The sequence below is a fragment of the Nematolebias whitei genome, chromosome 20, assembly GCF_014905685.2.
Source record: "Nematolebias whitei isolate Nwh7 chromosome 20, NemWhi1, whole genome shotgun sequence".
Lineage (NCBI taxonomy): Eukaryota > Metazoa > Chordata > Actinopteri > Cyprinodontiformes > Rivulidae > Nematolebias > Nematolebias whitei.
The window spans coordinates 24938742-24959856 of record NC_056517.1 but is presented as its reverse complement, the minus strand read 5'-3'; the positions used below and the strand labels follow the sequence as shown (position 1 = coordinate 24959856).

At 40.6% G+C, this 21115-nt stretch overlaps 1 protein-coding gene across 1 annotated transcript in view; it reads right to left on the bottom strand.

Moving 5' to 3' along the window:
* Positions 1-21115, bottom strand: part of fam49bb (family with sequence similarity 49 member Bb) — a 57082-nt gene that overhangs the window by 19285 nt on the left and 16682 nt on the right. The window contains exons 2-3 of the mRNA XM_037694171.1: positions 19296-19388; positions 558-640 (exon numbers count right to left, since the gene is read on the bottom strand). Of these exons, the coding sequence (XP_037550099.1) occupies positions 558-630 (73 nt within the window). The 5' untranslated portion in view covers positions 631-640; positions 19296-19388. The remainder of the gene's footprint in view (positions 1-557; positions 641-19295; positions 19389-21115) is intronic.

Sequence of the window (21115 nt, the reverse complement as noted above, 5' to 3'; positions counted from 1 at the left end):
AATAACATGTTCAAGAGCGTTCCTGCATTCTTTTTAAATCATCAAATCTTGATTATTGAGTGTGAGCACATGTGAAGTCTAACTGCATTCTTAAAGAGCAAAATCTTTCCTTGGATTTAAAAACTGCGATGCTCTTTAAAAATAAAAACCGTCAGAGCCTTAAGAGAAATGTTTTTCTCTCAAGGTATCATGGAGTTTCTTGGTTTGCCAAGTGTGAGAACGGTGCAGCGCAGGTTCAAGCCGTGCTGAGGGGCCTTAGGCTACGTATCAGCTGAACCTCTGCGCTTTATATTTGGGGATTGGAGGGGGTGGGTGGTGTCTCTGTTGCAGCTCTGCTCCGATTGATATTCTGCACACACACTGCTGTGGAACAGGCAGGTTGATGGAAATGTGCAGAAGCTCCAGCACTGTATTTGATTCTTTTGTTGCTGGGAGAAAGTAATGGAGAAGATAAATTAGGGTGAAAAGACTTAAGATTGTGGAAACGATATTGTTATGGAAATGTATTCATGTGATCAATATCAGGAGTGGGAGCAATTACTTGTAAAGAAACTTACTTTCAAAATCGAGGAAAAAATTGGGCTCCTGTTCCAGATCTGTACATGTCAAAACTTTCAGAAGGTTCCCCATGTTATGATACCTGTTGAGGGAAAAAAGAGACAAATCAATAAAAGAAGAGAATTTTGGCAGAAAAAGGAACAGGTGTCAATACTCTGCTGCATCCTTGGCACCTAACTCAGACTCTGCTTCACCGCTCTGATGCATGTATGAACCGAGCGGCTCCCCAGATGTGCCTACCATTCACAGGCACCCCCTTACTCCCCTTGGACCCCCCTACTGTGTGTTTCCTGCACTCTGCCTTTCACCAACCAGATGTCAAACCAAAAAGTACCTAAAATAAAATAAAAACTGATATTTTTTCTGCTTTGCTAAGCCTCTTCTCAGCATTTGAAAAGTATTTACAGGCAGCCATATGCAAAGTTGCCATCCTCCACAGGGACCTCTCTTCTAATCTGTTCACATGTGAACTAGTCAGTCATTTGTTTCACAATCCTACATCCAATTAGGCATTCAGAAAGAGAATTGTAAAAAAAAAAAAAAAAAAAAGTATATTATGTTTATAAAGTTTGCTGTTTGTAAACCAGATTATGTTAGATATGACAGAACTGCCATGTGAGGTACCTCAGGGATCTATTTTGGGGACTATTTTATTCTTGTTTCTTGAACAGCTTATTAATAAACACAGCAGGGTTTGTTAGCACATATATGCAGAATTAGGCCTGTCACGATAAATTTTGCTGGGCGATTAATTGTCTCAAATTATTGTGATAAACTATAATATTGTTTGAAATTTGACAATTAGTAATTATTGTCAAATTTATGAAGAAATGTTGGTTAATTTATGTGTGTACTACCTTTTTTGACCACCGGATGGCAGTATAAGACTGTTTGAATGGAAGGATGGATAGTGAGGGAGCGAGCAGCGTGTCTCTTTAAGAAAAATGGGAGGGAGGCCCCTTGACGTGACATGGACTGTCTCTCGTTCTTACTTTTTGATTCTCAAAATGGCGGACACTCTGTGTGGTTTGAGCTCTTTAGCATAGCATTTGTCCCACAAAGCTTTTAATTAAAAAAATCAGCAAACAAGTTCTCAGCTTCTTTGTGCAGCAAAAAACAACTTTTTAGATGCAGGCACAGGTTTCAACTGTGAATTTGGAGCTGTGACAAGACAGAGGTCTCCCCCCCCCCCCCCCCCCCGTCGGCCTGTTAGCTTAGCTCGTAGCTTAGCTTCTCAGCTTCGCTGCTTTTAACGATCCAAAAATGCGATTTTGGATCGTTAAAACACATTTCAAAGAAAAAAGAGAAAGGGAGGAAGGGTCAGTGAAGAGCACCAGAGTTTAGCCTTTTGTCATCCAGTGTCTTCAGTAGAAAGAGAGAGAGACACGAAGAAACGATAAAGCCAATAAATGAAAATGAGGTTGGTAATTTTCATTTATCATGCAATTAATTGATTTATTATCGCGACAGGCCTATGCAGAATTCAACTTAACAGTTCTTTTAAAGACTGAGTTAAACAGATTTACTCAATCGCTTGTCTGACATTAAGAACTGTCTCAAAGAGAAACTCAAAAGAAAGTCTGACCATTGCCTCTGACAGCATGGTTTCAGAAATCAGACAGCTATTTGGAGTGACACCCCTGCTATAAAAGGATCCAATTTGCTGTATTTAGTCAGCTGATCCGGTTACATATAGTTCTAAAAGTATGAACAAAGCCCTCTGGGAGCTACTGACAAAATCTCTAATTTCACCTGTGCATGTGTGAACAAACCAAGTCTCAAAGTTACACAATGTGCAAAAGGTCATTGATGCAGTGGTGTTACCAAACCAGACATTGATCTGTGATCTCATGTTTTTATTTGATGCTACATTGGATCAGTCAGAGGGATGAAACTGTAAAGATTTAAAGATGTATATCATCAGCCAGCTCTGTTTGGGTTGTACTGAGGCAAAAACAGCTAAGAAAAGAACCAACAAAACACTAACCTACAGCAAGTCCTTGTATATTTATAGATGTGGAAGTTTCCCTACTTTTTGAATGTTTCTGGTTTCTGACTTGAGTGATGGTCAACCAAATGGTCACATTTAATAAAACAATTATTTCAGGAGTAAAATCAACAGTTCTATTCCATTCCCCCAGAAAGAAACGTTCAAATAAAATTTTCAACAAGTGCATTGTTGACGATTTAATTCTGAAGTTATTTGCTAGAAAATGACCTCGACGTTATAATTAAACAACTTAGTGAAAAAACGTCACAGTGCTCCTTTCAATTACAACATTACTGAATTTATTTTGTACTTTGCTTTGTACTACTATTAATTTTCCTTGACTTTATGTTATCTGTCTAAAACAGGTCTCTCTTGTAGCATCTTGCCCCCAGATGCTATTCATACTGGACTGTTTCCACCACACAACCTGGGATGCATTTAAAGATCAGAGCATACCCACACGTGAGTCCTTGGATGAATACACCGCAACGGTGTTGAACTACATCAACTTTTGTGTGGATTGTGTAACATCCTGGAAACGGGTCCATATTTTACCTAATCAAAAGCCCCTGTATACAAGGTATTGTAACTACTCAGAGCCACGGATATAGCATTTAGAAAAGGTGACTCCAAGGCTTTTAGCATGGCCAGGACTGCTCTAAAAAAAGGTATCATTGCTGCCAAATTACATCATTCTAAGCAACTGCAGGATGACTTAAACAACTCAGACCCAAGACAGGTGTGGGAGAGTGTCACAGTCTTTACGGACTATAAAAGAGCCGTGTCTACCCCAGTAAATAAATAGTAGTGCCACCTTAGCTGAGGAATTAAATCATTTTTATGCCCACTTTCACAGGAAAACACAGATCTCCCCTTGCCTCCCTACCACTCTTGGGACACTACCCCAGTCCTGAGCATGCACGAAGTGAGAATCACTCTTCGAAACATCAAACCTAGAAAGGCACCTGTGTGACACTGTGTAGATGACCTGGCAGATGTTTTTACTTCAATCTACAATATGTTGTCCACTTCCTGTGCGCCGGCCTGCTTTAAAGCAGCTGCAATAGTCCCCATACCTAAACGGTCTAATGTCACTTGCCTAAAGGATTATAGACCTGTGGCACTCACCCTCATACCAGCTAAATGTCTGGAGAGACTAATTATCAAATACTTAAAGAAACCTATACCACTAACACTGGACACATCAATTTGAATATAGGGAGAACAGATCAACAGAATACACCATTTGCTACCATGGTCCACAAACTTCTGGAACATTTAGAGCTCAAGAACAAATATGAGAGGCTGCTCGGCTGCTCTTTGTCGATTTTAGTTCAGCTTTCACCACAATATGACCAAACAAACTCCTACCGAAGTTACATGACTGAAGTTACATGATCTTGGATTGAACAACGCTCTATGCAATTGGATTTTGTACTTTTTTAACTAACTGCACACAGTGTGTGAGAGTGGGCGAGCACACTTCCTCCACTCTTTCCATCAGCATGGGGGCCCCACAAGGCTGTGTGCTCAGCCCAGCACTTTATACTCTCCTAACTCACTACTGCACAACTTCTTTACCAGCAAATCTCATTGTTTAAATATGCTGATGACATCACATTGTTGGGGCTCATCAATGACAACAATGAAACAGCATATAGAACTGAAGTACAACAACTGGTATCGTGATGTCACAACCACCACTTGGTTCTTAACATAAAGAAAACCAAGAAAAATTTTTGTGGATTTTCAGAAACAATGTAAAAACATCCACTCTCCACTTTACATCAGAAACGAAGCTGTTGAGAGGGTCACAAAAATCAAATTTCTGGGTGTGACAGTGACAGAGAAGCTGACCTGGGGTACCAACATCGGCCATCGGAAAGGCCCAGTAGCATCTTTTCTTTCTGAGGAAACTGAAATGGGCCAAAAATCTTCAGCATCTTATAATCAACTTCTATAACTGTGCTATTGGAAGTGTATTAACCTATGGATTCCTAGTGTGGTTCTCCCGCAGCACTAAGATGGGCCAGCAGGCTCTCCAGCGGGTGGTTAAAACAGCTGGGAAGATTATCGAGATTACCCTCCCGAAGATCAGAACTATCTACACAACCCGCTGTCTGAGACGAGTCAACAACATCCTGCAGGACAGGTACCATCCTGCACATGGCCTATTCCATCTGTTACCCTCAGGCAGAAGGTATTGGTCTATAGGTGCCAGGACCACCAGAATGGCTCACAGTCTGTCCCCACAGGTTGTGAGACTGTTAAATGAACACCATCTCTCTATGACCCAGCCCACTATCCTTACATCTCAAATCTCAACATGACAATAACTGTGAAATGGATATTGCATTGCTGCAGCAACCAACTACTACTCCAACATCTGCCTGTTAATAGTTCTCCCTTCTTCTATCCTGCTCTTAGATGCTGTATTATATGCATTTACACTGATCATCAGAACCTTGCAAAGTTCTTTCGCACCACTATGTGCTAATTTATTAATGTGTAGGTATACGATACTCCATCAAAATTTAGTTGCTATCCATGACTGTTGTTATTATGGCAATGATGACAATAAAGTATAAAGTAAAGTAACTTGTATAAATAAAGGTTGAATGCATGAATTTTATTTTGCCATTTTTATTTATCTGGAACAGTTCACATGAATAAGCAATACTTAAATGCTGCCAGAAAAAAAGCCTATTGGCTATGTTTTTAATCTATATTCTCTAGACACAAGTTATTTACTCATCCTCAAAATAAGACAATAAAATCAGAGAATTAAAATACCGTAGTCCAAACTCTAAATGACCAAAGACTGAAGAAAGAACATCCAAAAGCTACATTCATACTAAACACTTAAATACTGTAAATGTCAAGACAGGCATACTTTAAATGAATACATTAGTAAGAATGAAAACAACATTCCTTAAATGAATGCATATCGCCTGATGCCTTACACGTAAATGCTTTTAACAAAGAACTTAGCTTTTGAACTAGTTATACTACTACACCAAATGTTTGCTAAATTGCTGTGAAACTGACCGAGTTGTGGACATTTTTGTGTTTGCTAAGATCAAATAGTTGGTAATCATAATAGGTCATCTTGTATTAGGTTGATTCCAAAAGTTATCAGATGTAAATGTACATCCAATGATAACTTGAGAGTTGTATCAACATTTGTTAAGCAATTCATGAGCTATTTTGCTAACATACAGAGATACTCATTTAATAATAAAATCTATGACGCATAAAAAAAGCTTCAAGGCCTTAAACCTGACTGACCAACTAACTTGCCACTGTTTACAGCATCTAAGATGAGGAGCTCTATTTAGTCAAAGTTTAACTCTGGTATCAACTCTGTTCAGTCTGATCTGTGCTGGATGATCTTTACAGGAAGTCTAGACACTAAAGGTTTCCTCCTACATACCGCACACATACTGTAAACGGTTTATGTAATCCCAACGTATATCTCAGCTCAAGCTGCGCAATGAAAAGTGACAGCCTTGCACTGCTCTCTGCTCTGTCGATCCTTTGAAAGAACTAAACTGATGTTTGTCAGAAGCAAAGGTCAAGAGTATGACGAGTCAACAGTCTGAAGCGTTTATTCAAAGGAACGGCATCAGGCTGTATCGGTGCCGACAGATTTAACCCTTGCTGACAGAGGAGAGATGGAAAGGATGTACTCAGAGACGGGGGTGGGGGTGTCAACGCAACACTCACCTGAGATGAGTGACAGGTAAAAAGCTAAAGTGACTGAGTGAGGGCCGGTGGTGACATGGTGAATCAAGCCAACGCAGGTGATGCAGGAAGAAGGAGAGGTGCTGCGACAGAGCAAAGTACACACTCAGCAGTCAGCAGCAGAAGGTTAGATGGGGTGATTTTAAAATGCATGAGATGCTTTCAAGGGTGGGGAGGGAGCTGTAAGATCTTTGAATCTTCGAAATCTAGCAGTAATTTAATGAAAAACACAGAAATACTTGTGATGAAGAGACAGTTTTATTATTGATGGTTAAGTACATTTGGAACAACTTATAGTTTAAAATATACATTAGAAAATAAAAGTTCAAATAATTAAATTGGGTAATTTATTAATTCAATTTCTGGATACCTGTTGAGATCTTACATGCAAAAGGTGCCATTTTACTTTTTTTCTGCCATGTAAAAGACACAGAGGATGACTGATTAGGGTTTTGTCCTATATGGATTTGTAAGAAATCAGGAGAGTATATACAGTAAAAGTCAATTTTTTGTTTGCTTTGGCTCAGTCTATAAAAATGTATTAAAATGTACAAAAACATTAAATGAAAAAGTTTGGGCAAAGCCTTCCAGTAAGATGTGAAATAGTCAAAGTAAAATTGTTCTTAAAGCCTCTGTTTTAGAAATTAAAGCCGTTTCCTATGAGTTTTTAATTAATTTATTTTATTTATTACATTATCAACTTTCTGTCATCTGCCAAAAAATGCATCCCCTGCCTTGAATGGCACATTTCTCAGACCATACTTTTTTACATACCGGTACTTGTTTTCTAATTACCTTTCAGATCGAAGGCAATGTGTTCAACATAATGGTCCTTCTTCCAGCTGTCAACTGTCAATAATGGTGTACCACAAGGCTCTGTCTTAGGTCCCACCCGCTTTACAATCCACATAAATAATGTAGGTCAGATCATCCTGATGCATCCCTACATTTCTATGCTGACGACACAGTTGTTTATTGTCAAGCTAAAACAGTTGCTAAGATTTTCCAGCTCCGCATTCGACATCATCCAGTCAGATTTGTACCATCTAAAACTGGTGCTAAATGTCGATAAAACCAAAGGGATGTTGTTTTCAAACAGGAAGTCGATACCAGCAGTCCTTCCTTCTATCCTATCTACGAATGGTGCTCCTATTGAGTTTGTCAATTTCTACAAATACTTGGGTATTTTGGTTGATGCACATCTCTCTCTTTAAATCACTTCTTGGGTTGCTGCCTTCATATATCTCCTCCTTAGCTACAGCATGTGCTCCCAAGACATCATTACCCGCAGTGTTCCATCAGTGCGGACCAAATATGGCAAAAAAGACTTCTCCTGTAACCTGGAACACCTTACAAAAAGACCTGAAGCTCTCAACCTTGACTTCTCTAAGGGATTTTAAACAACTACTGTTAAGTTCAATGCAAAAATCAATGCGGACATGTTCCTGTTTTTAATATCTTACGCCGTTTTACAATATAGCATGTTTTTTTTTATTTTGTTTTATATCACTTCTTTTATATACTTTTCATTTGATATGCTTTCATATGAATATTTATTGTTGTGTGTACCTCATTTTTGTTTTTGTTTAAAACAGGTCTCTCTTGTAAATGAGTCCTCATGACTCAATGAGACTAACCTGTATAAATAAAGGTTGAATGAACTGGGGGGAAATTGTTAGATCCAAGGGTGGACACCAGGAACACATCAGCCCACAGATGAGTCTCCTTCTTATTCACGTCAGTATGATCGGGCATGGCTCATGAATGAGCTCCAATTACTTTTATGTGCTTTGTTAAATCTCTGCAGTCTACTTAACTGATTCTACATTAACGTGTGAGCAGGACTGCTTCAAGTGGTAATTTCATCCCCCTTAAAAATGTGTCTTTAGTGTTATTCCACAACAACCACCTGCAAAGACCCACCTGGTTCATCCGGCAATGTACCGTTACCGTTCGCTAATGTGACCTGAATGTCTGACTGCGCCAACGCTGGCACCTCACTGGCTGTCAAGACGCAGCACCTGATGCAGCCTCAGAAGGGATGGGAGCTGTCACTGACCGTCACCCCGCCGGATGACGCCGACCGTCATCACCAGACCTCGTCTGGTCATCTGCTGCCACCTTTCAGCTGACGACTGGCTGACTGGAGTCGAGCCAGCTCTGCTCCTGTGCGCCGTTTTTAAATTAGGTCATTTTAAGGACAGGGATTTGTGTGGCTGTGTTTCAAAGTCAAACGGAGACTCCACAGAATAAACAGAAGATTAAGTTAGGATGTTGTACAGCTGCCAATCTCTAGCATTTTAACTTGAAAATACATCGAGAATAGAACTTCATGTTTATGTAATTTAAACCACTGACTTTGCAGTTTACGCAAACTTCTTCTGATGACAGCTATGAGAAGCCAAACTTGAGCTCAGTGTAGTAAAGGAAGAGCCGAAGAGGCTGAAGATGTATCAGAGAGATGGCAAACCACAAGTCCCCCCCATTTCACATCCCAGAAGTGTTGGCACGTCTCGAGCACCGCAGAGAGTCCAACGACAGCCTTGTTGTTGTTTTGAACCCCCCCACTGTGCCATCGCGTGTTCGCGGTGAGCAAGAGAAGGATCGGGGGGGCTGCTTCTAAGGCCAGGGGCAGAATCTGACAGACTGGAGCCCGCGCAGCGCTCCTATTGGCTGAGCCGATCTACTCCACAGCTCGCTGTATCCATGGAGTCAAAAAAAATTTGGAGCCATTGAAAAACACGCCGGCAGCCAATCAGCAGCGAGCACCAGGCGAGTACAGTAGTAGTAGGAACTGAAAGCACATGAATACATTAATAATGATGAGGTAATGTGCCAAAAATCAGCGGATTAGGCGGCGGGTAAAGTAAGTGCAGACAGAGGAGAAATATTTAAATCCACCAGTGAGCACTCAGTGATTTGTTGGGGCTACATTTTTCAGCAATATAATTAAGAATCAAGCCCAATCATATTAAGCACTAATTAATTGAGAAAAGATAAAAGAGAAATATCAAGAGGCAGGTCAGAAAATAACCCGGACCTTCCGACTTCAGCAGCCTGACCCCTGCATGGCACTGCATTTTAACATCTTCATACTCTCTTTTTCCACCTTTAATAAACACACGAGCAGCTGAAACTGAGCACTGCGGCAGCAGGGAGGGGACTGTCTGGTGCGAGGCAGGGATAGTGCTGACATTCCACTACTCAGCTGCAGCATGAGGATCCACGTGCCCTGCTGCTTTACTACGAAAGGGGAAAAAAAACAACGCCCTCCCCTCCCCAGCCACAGAGCAGAGCATCACGTGGGCTCCTCTGTGGACAGGCTGCAAGCTAGCCTGGGGTGTGGAAGGGGGATGGGCCAAGGCAACAATCTGTGTTTTTAATGTCTGAAATAATGCTGATCCAAATAATTTGGCTGAAATAAATATTTACATTAAGGGTAATAAAGGTGAGGGAAAGGGGGAGGGATATGGGGGCGTCACGCTGCAGCAGAGGCGGGTAGAGCTCGGCAGCTTTAAACTTGACCTACATTCTCCGGGTGACACGCCACATCGCATTAGTCCACTCAGCCAGACCTGGACCCGCCAGAGCTTTCTGACACTGCCCTGATTCGACAGGCAGAAAATGGGGGAGCACTTCCTAAATAGGATCCCCTTCCCCAACACCCTCCCCCCCCCCCCCAATCCCACTCCATTTCTCCTTAACCCAGCTGACCAAAAATGGCTTAGAGGGCACACAGCGAGGGTGCAAGAAAAAGCCAGGGAGGGGGGCGGGGGGTGTCTACCATTAGTTTGTTTATGAGGGTGAACTCAATTTCCTCATTGCCACGCCTCTGTCCTCTTGCACTCGAGTAAACATCAACTAATCCCCACCCCTCCCTTACCTAGACCCAAACAAATAATAATAAAAAATAAAAAACACGTGAAGTACAAACTGATCTGGAGGTGACATCCAATATCAGCTGTCTCATCTTACTCATGCAGCTACACCCCCCCCCCACCCCACACCACACACACAACCCCAAACCCCATCTTCTCGACAGAGACGAGCCGTCGTCACACAAAGCTGACAGTTTGTCCGGAGGACCACATCAGAGAGGAGGATGAAAGCAGGAGCGCCTTGTCCTCGGCTAAAGCTCCTTTCTTTTTGGACGGCACCTGATGAAAGTCGGTAACCATGGCAACAGGCACATACACAAGTCGGCGTTTAAAAAAAAAAGAAAAAGCGCCGGCTTCATTGAAACGGAGCTCAACGGAGAGGCTCTCAGCCCCTCTCTTCTCAGTCGCACCGATACATCACTTTATCAAAAACACACACCGACAGCCTGGATGGCTTCAATTTCAGATCGATACATTCATCATAAAAAGGGCCACAGGGGTCCAAATGATCCTGTTCTGCAGTGAAAACATATTAGATGAGAAAGATGTGTTGCATGATATTTTTTTCTAACCTTCCTGCCACATTAATCCCAACATATGCTTTTAGCTGAAGCCCTCCTTGGCCTGCCCTTGAGAGTCCTCTGACTCCTTTCTGAGTTGTTAAGAAATCATTAGAGGGCCATTGACTCACTGTCGTCTTTTTAAGCAACACCTCCCTCAGGGACAGCTGCCTCCTGAATCCATTCATACAGATCTCCCATTCTTCTGCACAAACAGCCCAGAGCCATCATTACTTTACTGACCTTCTGACTGAACGTGACTCACCAATGTCAACAACTCTAAACCTCGAGACTTTGTTCAGCAGCAAATCTGGGAGATAAATGAAGGCAGGTTTAAATTAAAAACAATATTAAGGAGCATCACCCTAAATGTGTGGGATTTTTTTTGTTTTATTTTAGTTGTACTCAAATAGGATTTTGGGTGGGGCTCAGAAGAGGTTTTAGAGGGATGTGTCAGCTTGATAAGTCCTTGTAATTGTGTTCAGTGGGAGAAGAGCGCCATCTGGAGGGTGAAAAGAGCTGCATGCTCAAGGATGGGATGGAGGACCACTCCCAAACCTGATACCACCAGCATCCTGCTCCTTCCAGATTTTCACAGTCACTGTTTGAATAAATTTATTCTGTTTAAAAAAAGCGCCACGGCTACAAATACAATCTACATTTTTGACCTTTTATTGGAAGAAGCACCACAAATGGCTAACATGCAGCAATTTAAGAAAAGCTGCTCATAAGTTACACTCAAATGTCAATTCTGCCAACTAGTTTTAGGTGATTTTAACACCTGTGCGGGAACGACAGGCGTTCCAGAAACCTAACAGGAAGTTACACGGTGTCAAACCTCCAGTGGCATAAATAATAAATAACCAAAGAGAAGCTGGGAGCTTTTAGCTGACATAACAAGCCACTCCACATATTACATCCACTCAGACGTATCAGCTCAGATTACCTGTTCAGTTAACATCAAGAGGCCAGAGCTTCTTGCATCTGTTGAGTCAAGTCCTGTGACTTTTTAAATCAAGTTTTCAGAAGCGTAAAGAGGTTTGGAAAACATCTGTCACTGACTTGGATGCATTTTAGAGCTAATAACCTTGAATGTCTTTTTTTATGTGTCATCTACTCAGACTTTGCAAGGCATCACCAGCTGGAGGCAGTATTGACCCAGTTTTAAGTGAAGCTTCACCTCAGGAGCCTGAACCCCCTCTAGGCTTTGCAAACCTAATCCTCCCTGAATCCATCCACACAAAGCTAAGGTTTTAACTGAGCTCCATGTATAATGAACAATATATCTTGTTTCCACGCACTGCCACAGGGTTGCGAGTAAACTACAACTGCTTCCATTCATCGGGGGCTGTTTCAACCTATAAACAGGCATACACATCGGATGTCACTCATGGGCTGTGTGCCACCCGAGGCCTCACTGTCAAAATCAAATATAGCTGTGCATCTTGGAAACAATCTCCAAGGAGACAAAAGAGGAAAATACAACAAGGATGAGCAAACATGCAAGCAGGGAGATTATGGGATGCTTAAAAAAGTGAGGAAATGAAAGCAACCTAAACTAGAGAAATTGCATTTCCTGCAAAAATGCTGTGTGAATGCTTATTGCTGAAGAACTTGCTGAAAAACAGCTGCTGAACTTTAGCTGAAATGGAAGAACAAACCTAAGTTAGTTGAAGAAAGCAGACAGAACACATATTCACTAAATTGTGTTTAAATAAGCAGAAATGAGCAAAAACAATAATAAAAAAATATGAAATTAGCTGGAAAAAAATAGCTGAAATTAGCAACAAAAAAGTGTTGAAAGTAGTTGAAAAGGCAGAAAGAAGCTTAAGCTACCAAAAGAAAGTGGAAAGAGTTGAAATGAGCTAAAAAAAATAAATAAATAAAAAGTGGTGGTGGGGGGGAGGGGTTAGCTAAACATGCTAAAATTAGCATAAAACAGCTAAATAGTAGCTGAAATAGTATAAAAGCTGAAATAAGCTGAAAGGAGCATAACAAGCTGAAATTGACTGAGCTTAAAGTATCAGAAATTAGAAATGAGCACAAAGAAGTGGAAATTATCAGAAAAAAAGCTGAAATTAGGAAAATGAAAAACATCTGAAAGGTAGCTAAAAATGCAGAAAGAAGCTTAAATTACCAAAAGGAAGTTGGAGAGACCATATTTTTGCCCAATTAGACTTAAAAAAGTTTAAATGAGTGCAAAAAATGTGGAATTAGCTGAAAAGGCTAAAATTAGTATAAAAACTGCTAAATAATAGCTGGAACATATACAAACAAATGCTGAAACTTGCAGAATTAAGATGAAAGGGGCACAAGCTGAAATTAACATAAAGAAGTTAGAAGAAGCACAAAAATGTTGTAAAAAGGAGAAATAATCTGAAAGAACTAGAAAACAGCTGAAATTAGCTGAAAGTAGCTGATAAAATGTTTAAATTTGCACAAGGAAGCTGAAAGAAGCTGAAGCAGAACAAAATGTGAAAGGAGCAGTAAAAGGTTGTAAACACATCTAAAGATCTGAAGGATGTAAAATGAGCTCAATTCATTTTCTATTAGAAAAAAATGACAGAAAAGGCTAAATATTTCAAAAAGCTAAAGTTGCGTCAATACATTGGGTTGTTATCATCCTTCTTCAGCAACACCTGAGGCTCTGTCCTCCCTGATGGAATTCCTTGGTAATTTAAAATTCAAAGAGATCTTTTTGGCAGGAGATTTTAACATTGACTGGGATAAGTCGACCCCCCTCTGTGATAAATTCAAGGATTGTTGCCTGTCTCTCAATCTTACCCAACTGATCAACTCTCCGCCTAGACTAAACAAAAAACATCCTGAAAAGTCCTCCATCTTAGACCTGTTTCTAACAAATATGCCTCACAAATTCCCTGGTACAGGTGTATTCGCTAACATTTTGAGTGATCACTGTGTGACAGCAACTCTGAGAGATATTAAACTTCCACCTTCTAAGCCCAGATTAATAAAAAAAAAGGGATCTGAAATGTTTTTGTGAACAGTCATTCCTCTGGGATCTGTCTCACTTTGACTGGCATCGTATTCTATTAAGTGATGACGTGAACTCTGCTTGGAACTATTTTCATAATAGTTTCATTTATGTTGTGAACAAACATGCTCCTTTTCGTCAGTTCAGAATAAAGGGAAGAGACAGTCCCTGGTTTACTCCAGAGCTAGCTGACCTCATGCACAGGAGAGATCATCTTTGGGCCACAGAGAGAAAATCTGACTCAGACACTGATTGGTTGAGTTTTCGACAGATGAGGAATAAATGCACAACTGCTGTCAAAGCAGCAAGACGCAACTATTTCTTATCTCAGACCTCCAAAAATCTAAATGACCCTAACAGATTCTGGAAAACCATCAAATCTCTCTCAGGCATCCCCCAATCATCTGACCTTCCATCACAACTTCTCGTTAATTCTGTTCCTGTGTCAAATAAGCACGAGATCCTGAACTGTTTCAACAAACATTTTGTTGCTTCTAGTTCTTTATTTGACACAGTTACTAATGGAAAATCAGCCACTTCACTTAATAACCAAACTTCTACAAATCAAATCCCTCCTACAAGTCAATCCTCAGTTAATCACACCTTCTCGGGAGATGGGAGACTGCAACGAAGCCAAGATTCAACTTGTCTGCTGGCCTCCTTAGATAGAGAGCTTTGCTAATTGGCTTTTATGTATATGAATATTTCTGTAAAGTGTCCTGAGACAACTTTGTTGTGATTTGGCGCTATATAAACAAACTGAATTGAATTCTCTTTTTCTCCATTCTCAGTCAGTGAGGTTAATAAACTGTTAAAAGATCTTGACCCTAAAAAATCTGCAGGTCCAGATGAACTTCCACCTTATTTCTTAAGGCTGGCTGCTCATATCATCACAGTCCCTGTGACCCACATCTTCACAAAACTCCATCCCAGGCACTTGGAAAACGGCCTTTGTTCTTCCTTTGCTGAAGGGAGGTGACCCCACCTCACTGAACAACTATCGACCAGTCTCTAAACTCTGCATTTTAGCCAAGGTTCTAGAAAAACTGATAAACTCTCAAATCAAAAACTACCTGGACTCATTTAACATCTTACCTCCACATCAATCTGGTTTCAGGAAACAACACAGCACAACCACTGCTTCACTGAAGGTTCTTAATGACGTTGTTGATGCACTGGATGCTAAGGATTATTGTGCTGCACTTTTCTTAGACCTGTCTAAAGCTTTTGACACTGTGGATCATAACATCTTGTGTCATAAACTCTCAGAAATCAGTTTCTCAGAACACCATTGGTTGGTTCTCCAACTACCTCTCAAACTGGAGGCAATGTGTTCAACATAATGGTACTTGCTCCAGTTATTTAACAGTCAACAATGGCGTACCACAAGGCTCAGTCTTAGGACCCACCCTCTTTACAATCTACATTCATAATGTAGGGAAAACATCCCTAATGCATCCATACATTTCTATGCTGACGACACAGTTGTTTATAGTCGAGCTAAAACAGTTGATAAGGTTTTCCAGCTTTTGAAATCTGCATTTAACAACACCCAGACAGATTTGTTCCGCCTCAAACTTGTCCTAAATGCCGACAAAACCAAAGGGATGCTTTTTTCAAATAGGAAGTTTGTCCCAGCAGTTCTTCCTCTGATCTCATTCTCAAATGGTGTCCCCATTGAGTTAGTTGATTCCTATAAATATTTGGATATCTTGGTCGACTCGCATCTCTCTTTTAAGCTCCATGTGGAAAACTTGGTAAAGAAACTGAAAGTTAAACTGGGTTTCTTTTTCAGAAACAGATCATGTCTAACTCTGAATGCTAGGAAACACCTTGTATCTGTGACTTTCCTTCCCTCCATTGATTACGGGGACATTATTTACATGAACGCTCCTACAAGAACCCTGCAGATGTTGGATGCTGTCTATCATGGTGCACTAAGATTCATAACTGGCTGTGATTATCGTACCCACCACTGCACCCTGTACTCACTGGTTAACTGGACATCATTAACTTCACGCAGACTCTCTCACTGGTACATTTTCATCTTTAAATCACTTCTTGGTCTGCTGCCTTCATACATCCCCTCCTACATGTCTCTGCGTGAGTGCAGCTACAGAGTGCGCTCTCAGGACATTATTACCTGCAGTGTTCCCTCAGTGCGAACTAAACTAGGCAAAAGGGCCTTATCCTACTCTGCTCCTGTTTCCTGGAATATCTTGCAAAAAGATTTGAAGCTCTCAACCTTGACCTCTCTAAGAGGCTTTAAGAATCTGTTGGACTCCTGGCAGGGGCCAATGCAGACATGTTCCTGTTTTTAGTTTTCTACATTCGCCTTAGAATCTAGCTGTTTTTTTGTTACTTTTCTTTTCTTTTTACTTTTCTTTTTTAGCCATCCTATTTGTTAAAAAAATAATAATAATAAAATAAATTGTATGACTTTTTATAACTGTTTATTTTTGTCTTTGTTGTCTATTGTTGTCATCATTCTTTGTTGAAATCAGGTCTCTCTTGTAAATGAGTCCTTGAGGCTCAATGGGATTTACCTGTCTAAATAAAGGTTGAATGAATGAAAAAGTACCAAAAGTCATAGCAGGATTGTCCTGAAATAGCTGAACGTTTTGACATGAAATAGCACAAAAACTGTGGAATGAGAAAGATGCTGAAAAACATACGGAAGAAAAATGGATCACAACAGCGTGAATGCCTCATAAACATTCATACAACTAAAGTACAACCCGTTCACACAAACCACAAAATATCCATCCATCCATTATCTAAATATTCTGGAGAAAAATGTGAATCAACTCAGTGAAAAGGTTGTGTTTTGAATTTGGATGCAATGGTACAAGTCTTGGGTGCCAGCTTGTAGTGTGAACACTGACCCAATGCCCTGCAGTTACATAAACATGTTGGCCTTGAAGGAGGAAACAGGAAGCTGGGAGCACCTGCATGACTTAACTCTTTTTATGGTTAACAATGCACTTCATTTCCTAAGGCAGCAGTAGACGAACCCCCTCACCACAGCACATTAAGTTCATAATAGGAGTAAATGCATTAAAGGCAGTCTTGCATATTGATATGTTTATATGAACTACTAAAGCTACTAAAGCAGCTGAAACCAATGAGCTTTAGGTCATGATTAAACTTGATAAGATAAGGTGGTTGTTTTAATAGAACAGGTTGTAATTTAACTAATACAGGACGTTAGAAGAGAATTATCACCGAGTTTGTTTGTTGTTTACGCAACAAAGTTGTAGAAAAGTCAGGTTTAAAACAAGTTAAAGGTTGCTTCATCTTGGTTAAAACACAATAACAGGAACCAAACAAAGACATAAAGGACAATTTTAGTCCACACAAAGCGGGCTGCATATTTACTATAATGTTGTCTACGTTATCCATTATATCTTCTAATGCTCCCACATTTGCTGGGCTCACATAGTGGCTGAAAATTCTGCCATTGGAAACAAACAAACAAAAAAAGATTACTTTGTAAAAGCAAGACATTCAAAGCCCTTCACCATGTGGACCGTCATGACCTAAACAGGTTGGAAACAATGGTTGGAAAAACAAAACACTCTCACAAACAGGAATGACGTAAAGTAATTTGAAGTTCAGGTGCTGCTGTTTATTCAAATTTGGAAGAATAACAGGGTTATGTCTACAAATAGACATAAATAGATGTCAACATATAGAACTGAATGATAAGCTGGACGAGAACAAACACGGCTGTATAAACATTGGTTCATGGTGAAACTTTGCATGGATAAATATAACTAAGACATGCAAATAATACAGTTTTGGTTACAAGTTGTTTTTAAATACACAAGCGAATTAAAAAAATACTTCTACTAGGTTTACTTCTTAAAGTTAGCCAATAATCAATACATTTTTTAATTAACTGCACGGTAGATGTGCTTTTTAATGAACTGATTCAAATAAAATGTACATTACTGTCCTCTGATCATTGTTCTGAGGCTACAAAGTGCAAGAACAGTAAACTGGTATAAAATTGTGTTAAATGTTCTTACTGATTAAGGACTGTAGATTTTGTCATTTTTTCCAAAGAACACTTTAGACAAGCACTTAGTAAGAATATTTTAAATACTAGCATAAAGCGGGAATCCTATAGTGCCAAAGAAACATTAGGATTGATTATCCTGATGCATGCTCGATAATCTAGGTAGAAAAATCCAACAAAGTTAAATCACGTCTGTTGGACAGATTCTTCTTGTTGAAAACAAAAAAGTCCATGCTCAATAATCCAGGTATACAATCCAACAATTTTCAGTCAGGACATCTGGACAGTTTCTTTTTTTTTCCTGAAACGTTTCACCTTCCATCCGGAAGGCTTCATCAGTCAAGAAAACACACAGCACAAAACTGATTCTTCCCCAAACAGCTTACTCTAAAGTGGAACAAACCAGTTATGTTGGTGCTAAGATGGTGTCTTTGGCACGCCCCCTCCTCTGGAGCCGGCCCTCTTCCTCGTCGACAGTCATGTCAAACTGGTGCCAAAGACACCAACTTAGCACCAACATAACTGGTCTGTTCCGCTTTGGAGTAAGCTGTTTGTGGGAAGAATCAGTTTTGTGTTGTGCGTTTCCTTGACTGATGAAGCCTTCCGGATGGAAGGTAAAACATTTCAGCAAAAAAAAAAAAAAAAGAAACTGTCCAGATGACCTGACTGAAAATTGTTCTTGTTGAAACGTTTCATCTTTTATCCATAAGACTGTCAGTCTGAGCCATCAGGTGAAAAAGAGGAACCCAGACCCAGACCAGTCCAGTGGTCATTCCGTATGTTGCGGGAGTTTCAGAGAAACAGACCTTTATTTTCTAAACATAACGTCCCAGTGGCTTTTAAACCCCAAAATACATTACAGCAAAGACTGGTTCATCCCAAAGATCCAGTCCACCAGCACAAACAGAGTAATATTGTGTATGCTGTTCAGTGTCAGGAGGGTGATCAGTCTTACATCAGGAAAACTAAACAACCACTGGCCCAGAGGATGGACCTGCACAGAAGATCAACACCATCAGGCCAGGACTCTGCGGTCTACACTCATCTCCAGGCCAGCAATCACTCTTTCAGGGATGAAGATGTTCACATCCTTGATAGAGAGGAACGATGGTTTGAGAGAGGAGTAAAGGAGGCCATCTTTGTGAAAAGAAATCATCCATCATTAAACAGGGGTGGAGGTCTCCAGGTTCAACTGTCCCCCTCTTACAATGCTGTGATTGCTAGTACCTCTGTGAATAGCAAGTGGCCATCAGGGCACTAACGACCAACTGTTAGGTTGATGGTCCTCCTTTATCATGTGAACAACTAGTTTTGGCTGTCACCAGCAAACTGGTTGATCCACTATGAGAAGGTGCTTTTTATAAGACTGAGTTTGTTGCAGCTCCTCAGACTGAAGAAGTCTTCTGGATAAAAGACGAAATGCTTCAACAAGAAAAATCCACCCAGAGGACCTGACTTAACTTTGTTCGATTAGGATTGATTCATTGCTATAGAAGTATAAAATACATGTTTAGGCATTCACAAGGCGACAGCCACAGGTGAGCCTTACCAGTAGTGCAGTTGTGGAACTGGCAGTCAGGATCAGGGAAACCCGGTCTGGGAGGTGACCCCTGGGTCACAGTCCTCCAGCAGAGGTCAGTCTCTGAAGCAAAAGTCAAATGTGACAAAACATTAAACTTAAGTCTCAACAAAACGCTCCACTGTCAAGAACGGACTGAAAGCTGAAGCATTATTCTTTTATCGTTCTTTAAAGTAACAGTGTATTTCCAAGAATTGCTGGACTCCTACTGCACACCCAAGACTTTCTGTTTACAGCCCCTTACAAAAAACTGTACCATATCAGTTTCCTTTTAAAACTCATAAAATTGCTCATAAATACCCGTACACTGCAGTCAGCCAACAGGGAAGCATGACGTTGCCAGAAAGGCTACAAAAACACCAAGCATGTGGTAAGTTGTTTTTCTCAGCTACAGAATTTACTTCAAGAATCACTGGCTAAATGCAGAGTTTTTTAAGTTATCCAACAAACAGACGTGCATAAGGAGCATGACATTTCCTATTGTGCAATACTTCCTCTGATTCAGGTTGTCCACAAGGCTTCCCTGTATCTATAACATTCATTCACACAGCTGATTAGGAATATTCATAAAAAATACTACAACTAAAAACAGGTCCAAATATTATGAGGTCTCTCAAAGCTTTCAGTTTCGAATTTAACACACTTTCTCCTTTCACAGGTTGTGCAGCTCTAATGTAGAGCAGACGTGCGGTGAGACCCTAACGACGAGCCTTTATCCTCCTCTTCTGCCTGCATACAAATGATCAGCAGCAACAGCAGTGCTGGCCGTGCATGAATGTGACTACACTTCAAATCCTGAAAAATCAAAACCAAATCAACTGTGAGAGCTGAGAGAGGTAGGCATGTAAAAGAAAACTAAACCTGTGGACCTGGATTCAGGTCTGGACTTTGACTTGGCCATTCCAACACCTGGATATGTTTATTTGTGAACCATTCCATTGTAGATTTGGTTTATGTTTTGGATCATTGTCTAGTTGGAAGATAAATCTCCGTCCCAGTCTCAGGTCTCTTGCAGACTCAAACAGGTTTTCTTCCAGAATGGTCCTGTATTTGGCCCCATCCATCTTCCCATCAATTCTGACCATCTTCCCTGTCCCTGCTGATGAAAAGCAGGCCCAAACCATGATGCTGTCACCACCATGTTTGACAGTGGGGATGGTGTGTTCACGGTGATGAGCTGTGTTGCTTTTACGCCAAACATATCGTTTTGCATTGTGGCCAAACGGTTCAATTTTGGTTTCATCTGACCAGAGCACCTTCTTCCACATGTTTGGTGTCTCCCAGGTGCTTGTGGCAAACTTTAAACACTTTTTATGGATATCTTTGAGAAATGGCTTTCTTCTTGCCACTCTTCCATAAAGGCCAGATTTGTGCAGTGTACGACTGATTGTTGTCCTATGGACAGACTCTCCCACCTCAGCTGTAGATCTCTGCAGTTCATCCAGAGTGATCATGGACCTCTTGGCTGCATCTCTGATCAGTCTTCTCCTTGTTCCAGATGAAAGTTTAGAGGGACGGCCGGGTCTTGGTAGATTTGCAGTGGTCTGATACTTCCATTTCAATATGATTGCTTGCACAGTGCTCCTTGGGATGTTTAAAGCTTGGGAAATCTTTTTGTATCCAAATCCGGCTTTAAACTTCTCCACAACAGTATCTCGGACCTGCCTGGTGTGTTCCTTGGTCTTCATGATGCTCTCTGCACTTTGAACAGAACCCTGAGACTATCACAGAGCAGGTGCATTTATACGGAGACTTGATTACACACAGGTGGATTCTATTTATCATCATCA